This window comes from Aythya fuligula, chromosome 20 (genome assembly GCF_009819795.1).
Source record: "Aythya fuligula isolate bAytFul2 chromosome 20, bAytFul2.pri, whole genome shotgun sequence".
Lineage (NCBI taxonomy): Eukaryota > Metazoa > Chordata > Aves > Anseriformes > Anatidae > Aythya > Aythya fuligula.
Window position 1 is genome coordinate 6,386,124 of NC_045578.1, and position 15,712 is coordinate 6,401,835.

At 47.1% G+C, this 15,712-nt stretch overlaps 2 protein-coding genes across 2 annotated transcripts; one reads left to right on the forward strand and one right to left on the reverse strand.

The window, feature by feature from the left end:
• The first annotated feature begins 1,777 nt into the window (after positions 1-1,777).
• SERPINF1 (serpin family F member 1) lies at positions 1,778-8,955 on the forward strand. Its single transcript, XM_032200942.1, has 8 exons — positions 1,778-1,858; positions 4,429-4,514; positions 4,918-5,119; positions 5,199-5,354; positions 6,150-6,353; positions 7,183-7,325; positions 7,955-8,165; positions 8,546-8,955. The coding sequence occupies exons 2-8, from the start codon at positions 4,437-4,439 to the stop codon at positions 8,803-8,805; spliced, it is 1,254 nt and encodes a 417-aa protein (XP_032056833.1). The 5' UTR covers positions 1,778-1,858; positions 4,429-4,436; the 3' UTR covers positions 8,806-8,955.
• A 46-nt stretch (positions 8,956-9,001) lies between these two features.
• SMYD4 (SET and MYND domain containing 4) lies at positions 9,002-15,582 on the reverse strand. The gene is made up of 10 exons (XM_032200941.1): positions 15,452-15,582; positions 15,220-15,370; positions 14,471-14,560; positions 12,901-14,059; positions 12,400-12,582; positions 11,933-12,099; positions 11,349-11,481; positions 10,794-10,910; positions 10,321-10,444; positions 9,002-9,637 (listed from the first exon to the last, which is right to left on the reverse strand). The coding sequence occupies exons 1-10, from the start codon at positions 15,580-15,582 to the stop codon at positions 9,487-9,489; spliced, it is 2,406 nt and encodes an 801-aa protein (XP_032056832.1). The 3' UTR covers positions 9,002-9,486.
• Between the last annotated feature and the right edge of the window lie 130 nt (positions 15,583-15,712).

A 15,712-nucleotide genomic window follows, 5' to 3' on the forward strand; every position in this document is an offset into this window, starting at 1 on the left:
AAATAAGTCTGAATAACTTTAATACGAGATGTATTTTTTTTTCCCCTTACTAAAGCAAATTCATGTGAACGTCATCAGAACTTACTTCCACAGCACTGCTCGGAGAACATACTGTCTTGAACTCCAAACAAATCAACAGGAAAATATTTCCATTGATTTCACAGAACTGATTTAATCCCTTGCATCTATTCGGATGAGTATTATACACCATTTCAGGGATATGCTCTACCTGCAGGAATAAAGCTTGATTTAGCCTATAATAACATTCTGTACAACTGCCGCTCCAATTTAAACGGTTTAAACCCAAGCCTTTATTTAAACAGATGAGCTTTCATTTGACAATACAGATAAGATATACAAAACTTCTCTAGGAGTCCTTCCATAAAGGGCATTTTAATATCATATTTGTACGAAAAAAGTTACCAAGTGAGACAAAAACCATCAGATCTCCCCAGCTAACACCCTCATTTTTGAGGGGATGGTGGAAGACTATTAAGTACAAACATCTTCCTGCAGATGACTTCTCACAGAACAAGCTGAGAAACAGCTGAGAGCAGAGCTGTTGCTCTTCATGTTATAGGGTTACCTTTGAAGCACTGACTAATCACAAAGCAATGCTCCCTGATTTGCTTTTTCTGAAAGCAGAAACAGCTGCCAGTGCTTCTCCAAAACTGTCCTTTCCTATTATCTGAGGGATTGTATAAGTCCAGTGCAAGCAGGCATGAGTAATTCCTCATTACCTGTTTGCAGCAAGGCTGGCAGCCCCAAAAGATGTCTCAGTAAAAACCTAAACTGTGGGCACTGATATTATTGGCCACAGTTTACTTCCAGCGTTTCCAAGTAGACAAACAGCTGGAGTGGCTCGGGCCAGCTACGTGTCAGTTCAGCCCAGTATTCTGTCTCTCCCAGTAACAAATGACTGGGGGAAAAAAAAATCAGAAAACCACTAAGAACGTGTAAGTAGGGACAGAGAAAAACAACTGCTCTCTCATTGCATCTCTCAGCTGCTCAGTTCGATATTATATCTGACCGCCGTCAGCATTCAGTGGACCTGTCTTCCACTATTATTATTTTTTTTTTAATCCATGTCTTCCATCTTCTGCAATATCTAGTTACTGTAAGTTTTACAACTTAATACTTCTGGAAAACACACTGGTGTTTTAAATAGGCAGATACGTGGATGCTGATGAGTGTTCCCCATGACTCTTCTACTATGAAAAATAACAATTACCCTCTGCCCCTTCCCTTCTCCAGACCACTTATTGTTCTATAAGGTCCAACAACATTCTCTTCATTCCTTTTTCCTTTTTTTTGGCCAAAAAAAACTTCCAGCCACTTATGTTAATAACTTGTTAACTAGTAACTATCAATGGATAGAACCACTTCTGAATATCTTCCCCTTAACTGCTTTAAACTGGATCCTGCTTCCACTTTAGCAGCCTCTCCATTAAATCTTCAAACACCGCTGCAGTAACGGTACCTCTGAGATGGGAGAAAGTCTCTCATGTGACATGGGGCAGAACTGAGGGGATAAAAGGCTTGCTCAAACGCGGCAGGGAAGAACAAGGCTGAACGTTTGGCTGGGTCCTGTTTTAACCGCTGGACTGCCCTTATCACAGAACGCACATTTGCTTTGGAGGCGAGGGTTCACAAGCGCGCACAGCCCAGCCAGAGGATCACAGCAAGAGAAAATGGGAGCAGAGCACTTTAAGAGCGCCCTGGGAAGCTGTAACCTGAAGCCAGCCGAAGGCTGGGCTGGGGAGGCAGCAAAAAGCAGATGTGGCTGCGTTGAGCTCACACTGGCCCCGGCTCGCACCCGCTGGGAAGCTGCTGCAGCGGCGGCCGAGAGGAGCCCGAGGTAAGGGGCAGCTCGGGCTGCTGGCGCTGCCCAGTGTCGGCTGCCAGCGGCCAGGGAGTGCCAGGGGTGTGAAGGGTGCAGGGGTGATGCTGGGGAGCTCTTGGGGAGCTGGGGAATGGAAAATAAACGGTGCCGCTGCAGGTGTGAAAAGGCGCAGCGACGCCCGCCAGGTAGGTGAGCGATCGCAGCGAGGGTTGGCAGCCAGCAGCATCCCAGGGCACCTCTTTGCCACCGGGGTTGATGTGTGCTTGGTGACAGGGGAATTTTTTCCCCTTTTCTGCCCTTCTGGTACCTGTGTTGCAGCTGGGAAGAGGCTTTTTCTTTGCAATGGTAGCAATTTTGGCAATAGGCAACTCTTCAAGGGCTGGTGGTCGCAGGATGCCTCGGAAGTGGTGCTGGGGGATGGAGCAATCACAGAGAGGTCTGAGCTCGTGGGTGCTGTTTCATAGGAGCCCTAAAATCAGAAGCATTCATAAACGATCTGAGACTTGTACCACTATAGATGGAAAGCAAAACGTTTCACTTTGCACCTGCAGGCCTTCACAAACAGACAGCTCCAAGGCACAGAGTTCCTCCTCTGCTCATTTCTCAAGTTTCTTCCTGCATCTTCCTGACTGTAACATCACACGCTGCATGCTGTTGCTCCTTCTCTTCTTTTTAAAAGGCAGCTACAGATTTTAATAGCATGCCTGAAAACATCCAACACCTTTTCTCCAACCAAGTTCTTCCCTCTCTGCATTTTTGGCTGCGGACTAAAGGCCACGCAAATAGAATCCAGATGTTCAGGCCAATTCAAATGCAAAAGGCTTTGTCTTTCTAAAATGGAAATTGCTTTTTGGCAAAGTTCGAGAAATATGAAGCTGGTGACAGTACTGGCAAAAACAATATAAATCTGCAAAACCAATCTCCGCTCCTATACTCCCAGGAGCTCAGTATAGTTGGAAGCAGGGATTGTGCAGAACCTCTTTTTTTTTTCAGAGAAAAGGTTACGCTCCATGGAAAACCATCTCCAAAGTAGACTGGGCCAAACCTCTTCTGCTCAGCATGCGTGAACACTGCTTGCTTGGTGCAGGCGTCCTCATAAAGCCCTAGCCATGTCCTAGCTTTGCTTAGATGCACGCAGGGCTTGTCATCTTTTTCAGCATGGTGCCTATTCATTTTAAAGCTCTGCAGTGCTACAAGCCATCCCAGCATCATATCCACTGTCATACCACCAAACGTGGTTTGTTGCAGTGCAGTAAGTCCTCTTGATGAGCATTTCCTGCCCCAGAATATCTCATCTACTCAGCAACTGGGATAGCAGGAGGTCACAGGATGCGAGTGCATGGGGAAAAGAGGTACCACTTTTATGTTATGCTGCCTAAACATACATGAGGACTTCAAACCTCCACCGTGACACCATTCTCTCCAAGACAGAAGTACCTCTAGAAGAAAAGGGCTTGGGGAGGAAAGGGAAACGGTGAGCTGTCTTTCACTGAAGGAAAACCTCTGCCAGAGCAGACTGGGTCCTGAACTCTGGCTATCGTAGCCACGTGGCTTTAAGTTGTATTTCTACCAGCAGGCATGTTTCCTTTAGAGCTGCACTTAATCCGAAACACATGTTATTTCTCTTACTTCGCTGGATGCTTGGATCACAGGGGTTAGTTAAATACAACCCTCTTCCTTTAATTTCTGGGAATCTATATAAACATTGCCTCAGACCAGCCACAGTGGCGTCTGTACTCAGGGGCATGACACTTCTGCAGTAGCTCTGGTTTACCCGCAGTGAAAGCCTGGGTTACACACTGCCCTTTGGACCAGACAGATCTGAACCAGACAGATCTGTCTGGAAGGGCCACATATGCCAAAGCTGGAGTGATTAAACTCGGGTTCCAAAGAAGGAAGCTTATCGGCTTTGGAAAGTTTGGTACTTTTCTCCCACCTCTATTCAAAATATGGAATAAGCCAAGCTCCGTCTCTAGATCTGGCCCAGCATTAGGTGTTTACTCCCAGCCCTTTTCCTCTCTGTCTTCTAAGAAAGATCTTCTATTGGTCTGTTATCAAACTGCAAATAAGAAGGAAAGGATTCAGTATAGCCTTCCAAGTACATGCAGACACAAGAAACATGGTAAATTAGTGCCTGAGGCAGAAAACTTGTTTACCAGAGCAGCAGACAGACAATTCTCTTCTGCCCCATTCAACAACGTGAATTTGCTACCTTTTATAAACGCTGATGTATTGAATTTTTAGTCTAAAACTCAGAAGATACGATTTAGTGCCTTCCTTGACCATGGCACTCAGTAGCTGCCAGCACCAGTGTGGTTTGGGCCACACACATCTGCTTTTGTGTTCAGACACACCCAGGCATGTGTGTTTGCCCAATTTTGAAGTCACTGGAGCCAGGCTGGCTGAATACTTAGAGCGAGCTAGAGAAGAAGAAAACCCAGCTAAGGTCAGGTGTGTGCTTCACAATCAAGAAGAACAAGCAGCAGCATGTCACTGCAGTGCCTGTCACAACCAGGTACAGCAACCAGCAGCAGCAGAGATGTATTTTTCTCAGTTGCTCAAACCATCATGTTCTTACTCTGTAGGTTCAGGCATGCAGATTCCAGTGGTTCTCCTTTTCCTGGGTCTTTTAACTGTCCCAAGCAGATCCCAGAACTCGGTTACTGGGCAGGTAAGTAGAAGACAACAGCAAAGAGTGAGAGCCATACTTGGAGCAGGTAATTTAATTTTAGAAAGTCTTACAAAAGGATTAAATGCTACCCTCCTAAGTTACTAGGCTTTTATTTAGCAACATAATGCGATTAACTCCTGCTTTACGTAGATAAAACCAAAGCAGTTGCAGTCATCTCCTGATGCGAGGCAGATCCAGGGGATTCCAACCTGAGCACTGCCTTCAGCTTTATTGGGACACGTTAAAGTGAAATCACTATTCCTACACGCTATCAGGAAGATTAAGCCAATGCTTCTGCAGATCACAGGAGAGTGTCTGCAGACTGCCTGCCTCTGAAATGCTTATGATTACACCTGCCCTTGTAAAGTGCAAGTCTAAACAAAGTGCTCCCTGTGCTTGCTAGAACTCTGCCACCACCGATGGAGCTAATGCTGGCGAGGTCGAGGAGGAAGATCCATTCTATAAAAGCCCTGTAAACAAGCTGGCAGCTGCAGTCTCCAACTTTGGCTATGACCTGTACCGTCAGCAATCTAGCCGGACAGCCACTGCCAATGTGCTACTGTCTCCGTTCAGCCTGGCTACGGCACTCTCAGGTCTCTCACTCGGTGAGTTCCTGCCCCCTTTTTTCACGTGCTGTGTGACTTGCCGGGCCTTCCTTCATGCTGTTGTCCTTGTTGTTGGCAGGGGCTGGAGAACGAACAGAAGATGTGATTTCTCGTGCTCTCTTCTACGATCTACTTAACAAAGCTGAGGTCCACAACACCTACAAGGACCTCCTGGCCAGTGTGACTGGACCAGAGAAGAGCCTGAAAAGCGCCTCCCGTATCATCTTGGAGAAAAGTACAAGTCCTTCTTTGCCTCTATCAAAATTTACCTATATAAACTAGCAGCAGGTAGAAAACACTGAACAAATAGCACCACCATAACAGCCTTGGCTCTCACATACTGAGAAGCCACAACAGGGTGGAATACATTCCTGCTCCAGATAAAGCCTGGAATGTTTGTGTATGTATAAGTAAATGAAAAGACCAGACATGCACCAAAAGGTAGTGGTGAGAGAGCAACTAGCATGCACAAGACCTAGAAGAAACTTGCTGTGAGGATTTTGCCTTCACTCTAGGTTTCCTGGCAGATGCTGCTAACTACCAAGAACCACAAATCACATTTTCCTATTTGTGACAGCATTCAGCCAGTTTTCTTTGTTTAATTCATTGCAGAAATATTTGAGATATCTGCTTTCAGCATGCAGCAAACATCTGCTGAGAAAGCTAAGAGCTATCCTTTGGAACATGCTAGTTCCCAGAATCCAATAGGCTGAGTAAGCTACGCTCATATAGAAAAAGCTGGAGAAAAAAAAAAAAAGACTGATTGATGTAGGAATAGCTGTGTCCAAGCCTTCTTTTGTTATCTCTCATCTTTACTTCTCAGAGAGAGTTATTCCATACCCTAGCATGGTTGGCTACGGGATTGGATCAGTTTCCTCCGCTCATTCTTTTTCAAAGCAGGTTTCAGGATACACGCAGCCACAGATCTGTTTTATGAGAGAACTGCTGCTGGGCTTTGGATTGCAGTTTGCAGCCTTGAAATTGTTTTGATAAGGGAGCTAACTGCAATATTGATCTTTTTGCTCCCCAGGACTGAGGGTGAAGTCTGCTTTTCACAGCCAACTCGAGAAGTCCTACAAAATGCGTCTGAGGGCATTAAGTGGCAATGCCCAATTAGACCTTCAAGAAATCAACAACTGGGTACGGCAGCAGACGAAGGGGAGGATCCTGCGGTTTATGAAGGACATGCCCACAGATGTCAGCATTCTCCTTGCTGGGGCTGCTTACTTCAAGGGTAAGAACGCTGCATAGTCTGTTACAGAGAAGGACTATTAAGTACATGTTAGAAGAGATGTGAGGGAATGATCTCACTGCCAATAGCACAAACAGACTGCCAGGGATGAATATAAGAAGAGAGCGTTTGAGCACGTGTTTAATAAACCAGAAAAAAAAAAAAAAAAGCATGCTACCTAAACAGAAGTAGTCCTCAAGGGAGGAATTATTGCTTCTGGGAAGCTGAATCTTGACCTGTTTGCAATAACGGAGCAGAAGAGAAAGTGTAAGGTAGTAAAACTCAATAGCAGAGACAAAATATTAACATTTAGAGAAGGCAGAGGTTAAAAACTGCACTGAGCCTTAGTACCACTGTAGAGGGCATGGAGGGAGATGCTGGAAAGCTGTTCTAGAGCATGCTCCAAGCCAGCACCTACAGAATCCAGTGTCCTGGAGAATTATCGCTTAGAGACAAGGAGCAAAACAAAGGTGGGAAGAGAAGTGCTTTATGTGCACAGACACAATTGTTACCCTTTAAAATAGTTTTGTAATTGCATAAGTGGACATCAGCTTCCCAACAGTTACTCCACCCATGAGCTGGCTTGATTTATTTATTTTTTTTAATTTCTCATTTAGCCAATTCTGAGATGAAAAGGAGGGGCCTAAAAGTGGCAGTAAATCAATAGGTCCTATCCGTCTATTTCCATCTCTACTACCACTCCTTTATGTCTCAACTTTTAAAGCAAAAATACTGCATATATAAAGCACAAGATTACTCAGCCACAGACACAAGCCCAGTTTCATATGCTATTATTCCAGAAAATCTTCCCTTTTGTCTTTGAAAAAAATAGGGACTTGGGCAACCAAGTTTGACACCAAGAGGACCACTCTGAAGGACTTCCATCTGGATGAGGACAGAACTGTGAAGGTGTCCATGATGTCAGACCCCAAGGCCATACTGCGATATGGTTTTGACTCAGAGCTCAACTGCAAGGTCAGACAGCAAATATTGCACAAGATCTAAACCTACTGAGGAACAGGCTCAGCTACACTTACCTGTTAACCTATTCCAGAAGACAGCCTCGCTCCACCCATCAGGCTAGTTCTGCAATCCCTGTTTTGAAAGGCAGCATGCTTATCTTTGAAATATTTTTCTTTTACATTGGCCGTGACACAAGCAGTCCCAAGCTTAAATAATGTCCTACTAGCCTGTATTGCTCTACTTAAAGTTGGGTGAGAGGGGCAGAACACAGAGCTTTTCAATCTCTACTTCTTTCAACAAATCTCTCACTGTAGAAAGAGCTCAAAGAAGGTATCCCAGCTGGGAATCCCCCAAAGCAGTACTGTAGTTCACTACAGAGCTCAACAAGTGAAAAAGAACTCCTGCCATCTACTAGCTGAAAGGGGGAAGCAGAGGGTTGATGAAAGCCTGGACACAAGGAAGGTCAGGGAGCATCATGTACAATAAAAGCAACCAGATAAGGAGACAAAATGTTAACTGGAAAGGCTGACCAGGCAGTCAAGGGTTCAGGTCTGGGACTGGTACAGGGAGGATAAAACTTTCTCCTGTGGGTATGGAGAAAGGTTTTATTTGTATTTTCTTCTTTGTAACTGGCCTTCCAGATTGCCCAGCTGCCACTGACAGAAGGAGTCAGCGCCATGTTCTTCCTGCCTACAAAGGTGACCCAGAATATGACTCTGATTGAGGAAAGCCTCACTTCTGAGTTTGTCCACGACGTAGACAAGGAGCTGAAGACAGTCCACGCGGTGCTAAGCTTGCCCAAACTAAAGCTGAACTACGAAGAGGCACTTGACAGCACTCTAAAGGAGACAAGTACGTACATCACACTCCCTCTATAGACTGCCAGGTCTGAAAGCAGGAGGCAAGTTGCTTCCTGCTCACAGAAAATATGATGCTGGTGGGTTATTAGCTTGGCCCTGCTCTCAGTCTGCACAGATTTCGCCATCAGCTAAACCACCTCGGTCCAGGACTCCTCAACTTTTTAATCATATCTTTCCATCAAGCTCATACACTGTTTCTGAGATGCAGAGGAGCACAGTACAAGCAGATCTAAACTTCTTCTCCCTGTTGCCCCCATTAAACTCTGCCTGAACAGCTATGTGATGCCCTCCTGGATCACAGCAGTAGCAGCACCCCTCCTCCACCTGACATCTATGCCTTTAATTAATGGAATTTTCTTTCTTTTCCTCCAGGGCTCCAATCACTTTTCACATCACCTGATTTTACCAAGATCTCTGCCAAACCCATTAAGCTGTCTCATGTGCAACACAAGGCAATTCTGGAGCTTAGCGAAGATGGGGAAAAATCCACACCAAATCCTGGGGTGAATGCTGCTCGTCTGACCTTCCCCATAGAATATCACGTGGACAGACCTTTCCTTCTTGTGCTGCGAGATGATACCACTGGAACCCTCCTCTTCATTGGAAAGATCCTGGACCCCAGGAGTGTTTAGATCCGTTCACAGTAATTTGCAATGGTAGGGCTCAAATGGAAAGGGTGGTATTGGGAGGGATACTCGCTCCCTGCTCTGCTGCACAAAGACACAACTTGCAAATTTTATGCCTTTATGCTGCAATAAAAGAGCTTTTGCTATTAATCTCCACAACCCCAGTACTCTTCCTTGAAGGACTCTCCTGTCTCCATCATGTTTTCACATTCCCATTTTCCCTAGACTGAGCCCCAGTGCAGTTCTGTCCTATATGCAAACATCAGTATAGTATATACTGGATTTTCCCCTATCCCATTTTCATTTACTTGTCATGCTAACAAGAAAGCATGTCAATTGTATTAGAAGTAAAAGGCAACGTGGTCTGGATGACTGCGCGTTCATGACCAGCAGAGTACCACATGTGGGAGACTCACATCTCTAGAAACACACTTATAAGCATCTCAAGCATTTGCTTCAAACCCACATGCAGAAACTCTACAGCAGCATCTATTTCCACCATAGCACACGCAGACCCCTCAGGTTAGAACTGGTTATTTTATTTACAACAGTCTCACTAAAGAGCATTTCAGATTTCACTCAAGTTGTTGTTACGCACAATTTTCCAGCTTGTACTACATGACTGCCTTACCACACAAAACTTAGCTTTGATGAAAGATCACATTGCAGCTTCCTTTGATAGGGAAATTAAGTCCTCTGAAGAATGCTTCTGGGAAGCTCTAACAGACAGGTCTTCATCTCTTGTAGTTCCCGGATCTGAGTGCTCTGAGGACCACAGTGCACTGTCAAAATCTTCTCTGCTCTTTGAATTGTGCTCAGAGCTTCCGAAACTGCAAATCTGAAAAAGGAAGTGAGTAAGAAGAGAGCATATAAAGTAACTTAACTCAGCTCCCTTGACTTGCACAACCTTCAACCCTTCGCCCAAAAAACCTAAGCCTGTTCATGGGTATAGATCCTACCCTCCACTGCCTTTCAACACCAGGCAAATACAGCTGCAGAGGGAGGATGGGTTAAAAAAAGATAAATGAAAGGGGATGGAAAAAAAACTAAAACATTATCTCTGAGTATATGCATGCACTGCTTCCTCACTGCAGCTCCCGCTAAAATTCAGACAGTTAAAGGGAGATGTTGTTAAAAGACATGCAGTAGTCTGGGGATTTGCTTGTCAGAAGAGGGCCAAAACAGAGCAAGGAGATTTTATTTCCTTGTTTGGAAAGATGTCAGCAACATTTTACTACTGTGTAAACATCAAGGGTGACTACTTATTGGAATAAAACAATAGGATGGGGAGAAATGGAGCCAGGGCATAGAAAAGAATAGGCAGGCACAAAGCAAAGAAATGGGTCCAAAGAGAGGCATAAAGGACAAGCAAACCCTATTAGGATTAACGAACTTGCACTTGAGTAGTGTACAACTCTTGTACCCATGCCTAGGGTCCTGCAAGGTGCCAAGGCCTGCCTGCCATGTGTCAGACACAGAGGAGTTGTGCAGGGAAGGGAGGGAGAATGAAAGCAACTTTACCCATTGAAGAGAATTTGTGCCAGTTTGAAGAGTTCATGACCCATTTCTACACTTGATGGCCCGTGATGCGTTTCCACAATCTGAATGCTCCTCTCCAGGTGTCTGGCTGCTTCCTGCCACTTTCCTGACAGAAAAAAAAAAAAAATCACCATGAATAAATACTGTTTAGAGTCACAGTCATCCAGAGTTTGACAGCATTATGCAAAGCATGATGAACTATGTACACAGCAATCTTGAGAGGTTGCTGTCCTCTGAACCAGGACAAGGAAAACAGAAGAAAGTGAGATCACACTGTTCACTGACAGATGGGAACACAGTTTCGGCTAAAGCAGTCTTTCTGAGAGCTCTACTTCCAAAACTAGAGAGATGCAGTAGGGGAAAAGTAAAAAGACTAGTGAGGGAAAATGCTTGTCTTGTTAAATTCAAAGTTCAGAAAACTAAAGACAATCTTGAGTGAGAAGACAATGCCATACCAAGAGTAGCGTAGACCTGTGCCAGATGATCCTCCATCTCTCCCATCAGCAAATGCTCCGGTGACAAGAAGTTTCCAGCATCCATCTGACACTTTAGGAGCATTTTGATAGCTTCATCTATAAAACAGGATATAAAGTTCATCTTGCTGGCCAGTCTCCGGATTACCATGGTCCATGAAATGAAACCAGTCCACTCTCATCTCTGCATTTTACACAACTAGAGCTGGATTTGGTTCAGATTCAACATCTACTTCCTCTGCAACCCTGCTTACTCCAATGCAGGGCTGGCCAGACTCGCTCCAGGAAAGTGAGGCCTGAGAATGCAAACTCCAAAGTTATCCCGAGTTCTTTTAGTCACTATGGAACAACGTGTGACTTAGATTAACACCCAGATCAGGAGTATAAAAAACCCTAACGCTCAAGTCCCCAGGGACACCAGGCTTCGTGCCAGAGGACCTCAACTACGTAAGCAACAGTGCCATCTCATGGCCAGAACCATGCCTCCTGATGTGTACTCGTGAGCTGCTGACCTTAAAGCAGAAAGCTGAGCCTTACCAGCCTTGCTGTCTCTTAGCAGTTCTAATGCTTGCTTGATTTGTCGCTGAAGGTCTCGTAAATGCCGTGACAGGCTCTCTCTGCTGACTGAGTGCGCACAAGCTTCATTTGAACAACAAAGCACGTCTTCTCCCTGTGGAAATCATCCCTGTGATCATTCCTGCTCACATTCAACTCAAAGCTTACTTTCCACATCCGTATCTCTGTGTTACACTACAGAGGTGCTAAATGTAGCTGAAGATCTAAGTGACTTAGTTGTAAACTACTGTTAACTTTTTTCTCTCCTAAATATCTGCCTCCACCCAGTATTATTTCCCCCCTGATATTATGAGGTTCCTTCTGCAAGTTCTAAGGGATTTTAACTCCCTGTTAAGGGCAGTATTTTCCCTATAATGCTGGAAGATTGACAAGCAAGAACTTTGCAAGGAAGCTGCTCAGAACAGTGAGATATTGCCTTGACTCTGCAGGGACTTTTAGCTTCAAAGCAGAGGTCATGGACACAGTCTTTAAATCCCGCTGTTCCCAGAGACCCAAACATTACACATCCTGATCATGTTAAACAGTCATAATTACAGAGGAACTACCTGCATCAAAGCCTGGCAGCTAGGACAGCAGAATGAGTTTCTCATGGACACCACGCTCTTGTCGTCAGACTCTAACTCCTCAAGGCACGCCTGACAGCGGCACTCAAAAAAATACTGACTGAGAAGCTGTTGTCTCTCAGCAACCTTCATTCTACATCGGTGAGGCCCTGCAAAAAGATAATAGTAAAGGTAGAAAGCACTGAACAAGTACATTAGCTTAAAATCTATCTTTGTTAAAACAGAGACTAAACGAACATCTTTTGGGGAGTACAAAACTGGAGACTGTGAAAGCGCGATAACAAGCTCAGGAGATAAACACTTGGTTTAATATCTTTGATAACGGCTCACACATAAACAAAGACTCTAGCAACATTATACTGGGAACGATGATATTATTAGCTATCAGTCAGCACGCCAAGTAGAGGTGAAAGGATGTCTGTGTCTTGAGACAGAGAGTTAACGCTTACCATAGCAATGGAAAATCTCCTGGCCGCTTGAGATTGGCTGTGAGGCCCTGACAGTGGCAGCTGTCCCACTAAATGACACACTGATATTGGGGCTACACGAATGGTTCAGAAGGCTGAGGACAGGGAAGAAGGCTGTTGCCAGGCGCACAGGTTTCCGATTTACAACAGCACCATCTCCAGACCCTAAAGAAAGAGGGAAAACAAGTATGTTAAGAATGAATTCTCTGTGACCCATCACAAATTGGTCAGTAGAAAGACTTTTTCCCTAGAAAGACTATTTCCCTAGAAAGATTCCTTTAATAGAAGGATTTCTGGTATATTGTTACAGTAAAAAATAGCAAAATGTCATCTATGTATGCACCAGAGAACAGGCTGGCATGGCACAGGACATTAATTTTAAGCAAGTTGTTCCCATCTGCAACAGGAGCTTTCTACAACTCTTTGCTTCACATGAACCAGATGAACAAGGATAACAAGGAAGAGCTTAAAAGTTTTTCTTACCCAACTCCTGCATTACAGTGATCGCTTGTGCATTGCATTGCAGCTGCAACACATGCCTCAGCATTGCTTCTGCCATAATCTGCAGCTCTGGAGACAGCTCATCAGATGTTTTTTCACATGCCTTAGGTCCGGAACCCTTTTCAGATGATTCTCGATTCAGAATAGCAGCCTCCAGGCCGGCTTCTTGCAGTTTTCTGCATATAGCCACTACACTCAGCATGCAGAGGAACTTGTGTTCAGGGCTATGCTTCTCAGCATGTGGCAAGAGGTTGAACACAGCTCGGTAAGAACTCTGGTACTGGCCATTATCATTACAACCAGGGATAGCTCTGGTTCCAGTTCTTGTAGCTGGTGCCTCACTGGGATGTTTACATCTTGCCTTGGTGTTAGGAAGATCTTCATCATCATTGTGGGACTTCTCCACCAGCCTGCTAACCTCTGAAAATCCTGCCAGTAGAACAGTCCTTAAAGCAACATGGCAGAAGACCCCTAACGTGAGGAGCAGCCCTCCCAAGGAGCACTCTGTCCGGTGGTATTGCTCCCATGCTGTATCTGCACAGTTTTGGCTGCAGTACTTCGCATAACTGCACCCCCGGCAAGGCACAGAGGCTAAAAGCTGCTTCAGACAGCGGTGGCAATACAGATCTGCATTAGTGACTTGAGCATCCCACACCATTTCACTGCTGTCCTGCAGCAGGCGGCTCTCCTCTTCTTCTGGACAGAGCACGCTTACAAAGGCCTCCTCTTTCAACAGGCTCTGTCCCTGCAGGATGTCCTGTGAGGCCACCAAGTGACGTCCTTTCTCTGCATTGAACTTCAAACTCAAAGATGAGGATGCACCCGAAATACTGTCATTCTCTTCCCAGATCTCTGACTCTCTTTGAGCATCACCACACGCTTCTCGTGCAGGCTCTGGACAGCTCTCTCCCTCACATACTTTAAGCTTCAATTGATTTAACTTTTTCAGCAGCGTCTGGTGTTCAGGACCAGTCATAATCCCATCCACAGCAATTTTATTCTCCACTGCAGCGAGGGCGTCTGCAGCATCCTGCACCCTCCCCAAGCACAGCAGACATTCCACTTTCCGCAGTAAGACCTTGGGCAGCAGTCTGTCCGGATAGCCATGACTCTGAGCCCTAGCAATATCTTCCAAGCAAACCTAGAAACCAAGATAAGGCCTTTTAAACGTACTTGAAAACCACGTGTGCTTTTACTCCATGGAAGATTCATCGCTTTTTAATAAGACCAAGTTTTTAATCGGCAAATTTCCCGTTCATAGCCAATCTGCGTCCAGATAAAGACTCCTAAGAGCATAAGAAGGAAAGCACGAAAGTAATGATGGAAGCTTTGAGCACAGCTTCAGCAGCACACCCGATCCACAGCCTCTTGTTTAACAACCAGTCGTTACCGTGGCCTTTACAGAAGCAGCCACCTGAGGCCCCCCATGCAGGCATTGCAGGGCAATGCCTCAGATGCTGCTTGGGCTCTTCTTTGCCCTGTTTCCCCCTGCACACACAGACCTGCTCCAGGATGCTCAGGAACCCCTCAGGGGCACCCCAAAACCTCTTACCTCAAAGTGGCCGAGGTGGAAGAGGGCTGCAGAGCGGTTGGCGAAGCACAGGGACACCTCGGGGCTGCCGGGGAGCTCGTGGGACGCTGCCTGGGGAGGAGAACGGAGGGTGCTGCCTCACGGGGGGGCACCACGGGATGTGCCTCACAGGGGGCACCCTCAGCGGGACCCTCCTCACCTGGATCCCACCTCATGGGGAACCCCCAAAGATGGGGGAGGACCCTTCAAACACCAGGGGGAGATGCCCTACACAGTGGGGTGAGGGGACCCCAAATACCAGGGGGACACAACATGAGGGGACCCCAAATACAGGGGAGGGGGACACAGGGGGGACATGAGAGGACCCCAGATAGTGGGGAGGGACAGAGCAGGGATGTGAGGGGACCCCAAATACCAGGGGGGGCAAGGATGGGATGTGAGGGGACCCCAAACACCAGGGGATGTGGGGACAGCAGGGACATGAGGGGACCCCAGATACCAGGGGGTGTACAGAATGTGAGGGGACCCCAAATATCAGAGGGTGGAGGGGGGTGTGAGGGGATCCCAAATACCAGAGGGGGAACAGCGGGGACACGAGGGGACCCCAAATACCGGGGGGCAGAGAGGGGTGTGAGGGGACCCCAGATACGGAGGGGAGGACAATGGGGACGTGACAGGACCCCAAATACTGGGGGGGGACGGAACGTGAGGGGACCCCAAATACCGGGGGGGACCCCAAACACCGGGGGGGAACCCCCCGAGCCCCGTACCTGCGAGTAGAGCAGCGCAGCATCCCCGTAGCAGCCGCGGCCGAACCGCCGGTTCCCCTCCTGCCGGTACCAGCGAGCGGCCGCCGGCTCCTTACCGGTGCTCGCCCTGCGGCACAGCCGCTGCAGGGCCACCGCCTCCTCCGCTCCCGGCCTGCCGGGACAACGCGGGGAGGGCTCAGCACCGTACGGCACGGCACAGCCCTGTCCCGGTCCCTCCAGCCCCGGGGCTCACCTGAGGAGGCCGCAGCCCAACCGCAGCGCCTCGCCCAGCGGCGCCGCCTCCAGCCGTTCCCTCAGCGCCGGTCCCAGCGCGGCCCGGCACCGCGCGGCGCAGCGCCGCCATTCCTCCACCGGCAATGCCATGGGGAGGTACCGGCACCGGCACCGCCGCTTAATGGCGGCGCCCGGTGGAGAACCACAGGAGCGCTTCCGCCGTACAGGGCCGGACAGCCAATAGGAAAAGCCGGGATTGGCGACGTCATGACGCGCCGGA

Bases quoted from the DNA above. Each gene is read 5' to 3' on its own strand.
- SERPINF1 (XM_032200942.1), top strand. From the start codon at position 4,437: ATGCAGATTCCAGTGGTTCTCCTTTTCCTGGGTCTTTTAACTGTCCCA. The intron at 6,354-7,182 runs GTAAGAACGCTG...TGAAAAAAATAG, and splicing joins TGGGGCTGCTTACTTCAAGG to GGACTTGGGCAACCAAGTTT. The intron at 7,326-7,954 runs GTCAGACAGCAA...CTGGCCTTCCAG, and splicing joins ACTCAGAGCTCAACTGCAAG to ATTGCCCAGCTGCCACTGAC.
- SMYD4 (XM_032200941.1), bottom strand. From the start codon at position 15,582: ATGGCATTGCCGGTGGAGGAATGGCGGCGCTGCGCCGCGCGGTGCCGG. The intron at 15,371-15,451 runs GTGAGCCCCGGG...TTGTCCCGGCAG, and splicing joins TTGGGCTGCGGCCTCCTCAG to GCCGGGAGCGGAGGAGGCGG. The intron at 9,638-10,320 runs GTAAAGTTGCTT...TTCCTTTTTCAG, and splicing joins GCACAAATTCTCTTCAATGG to ATTTGCAGTTTCGGAAGCTC.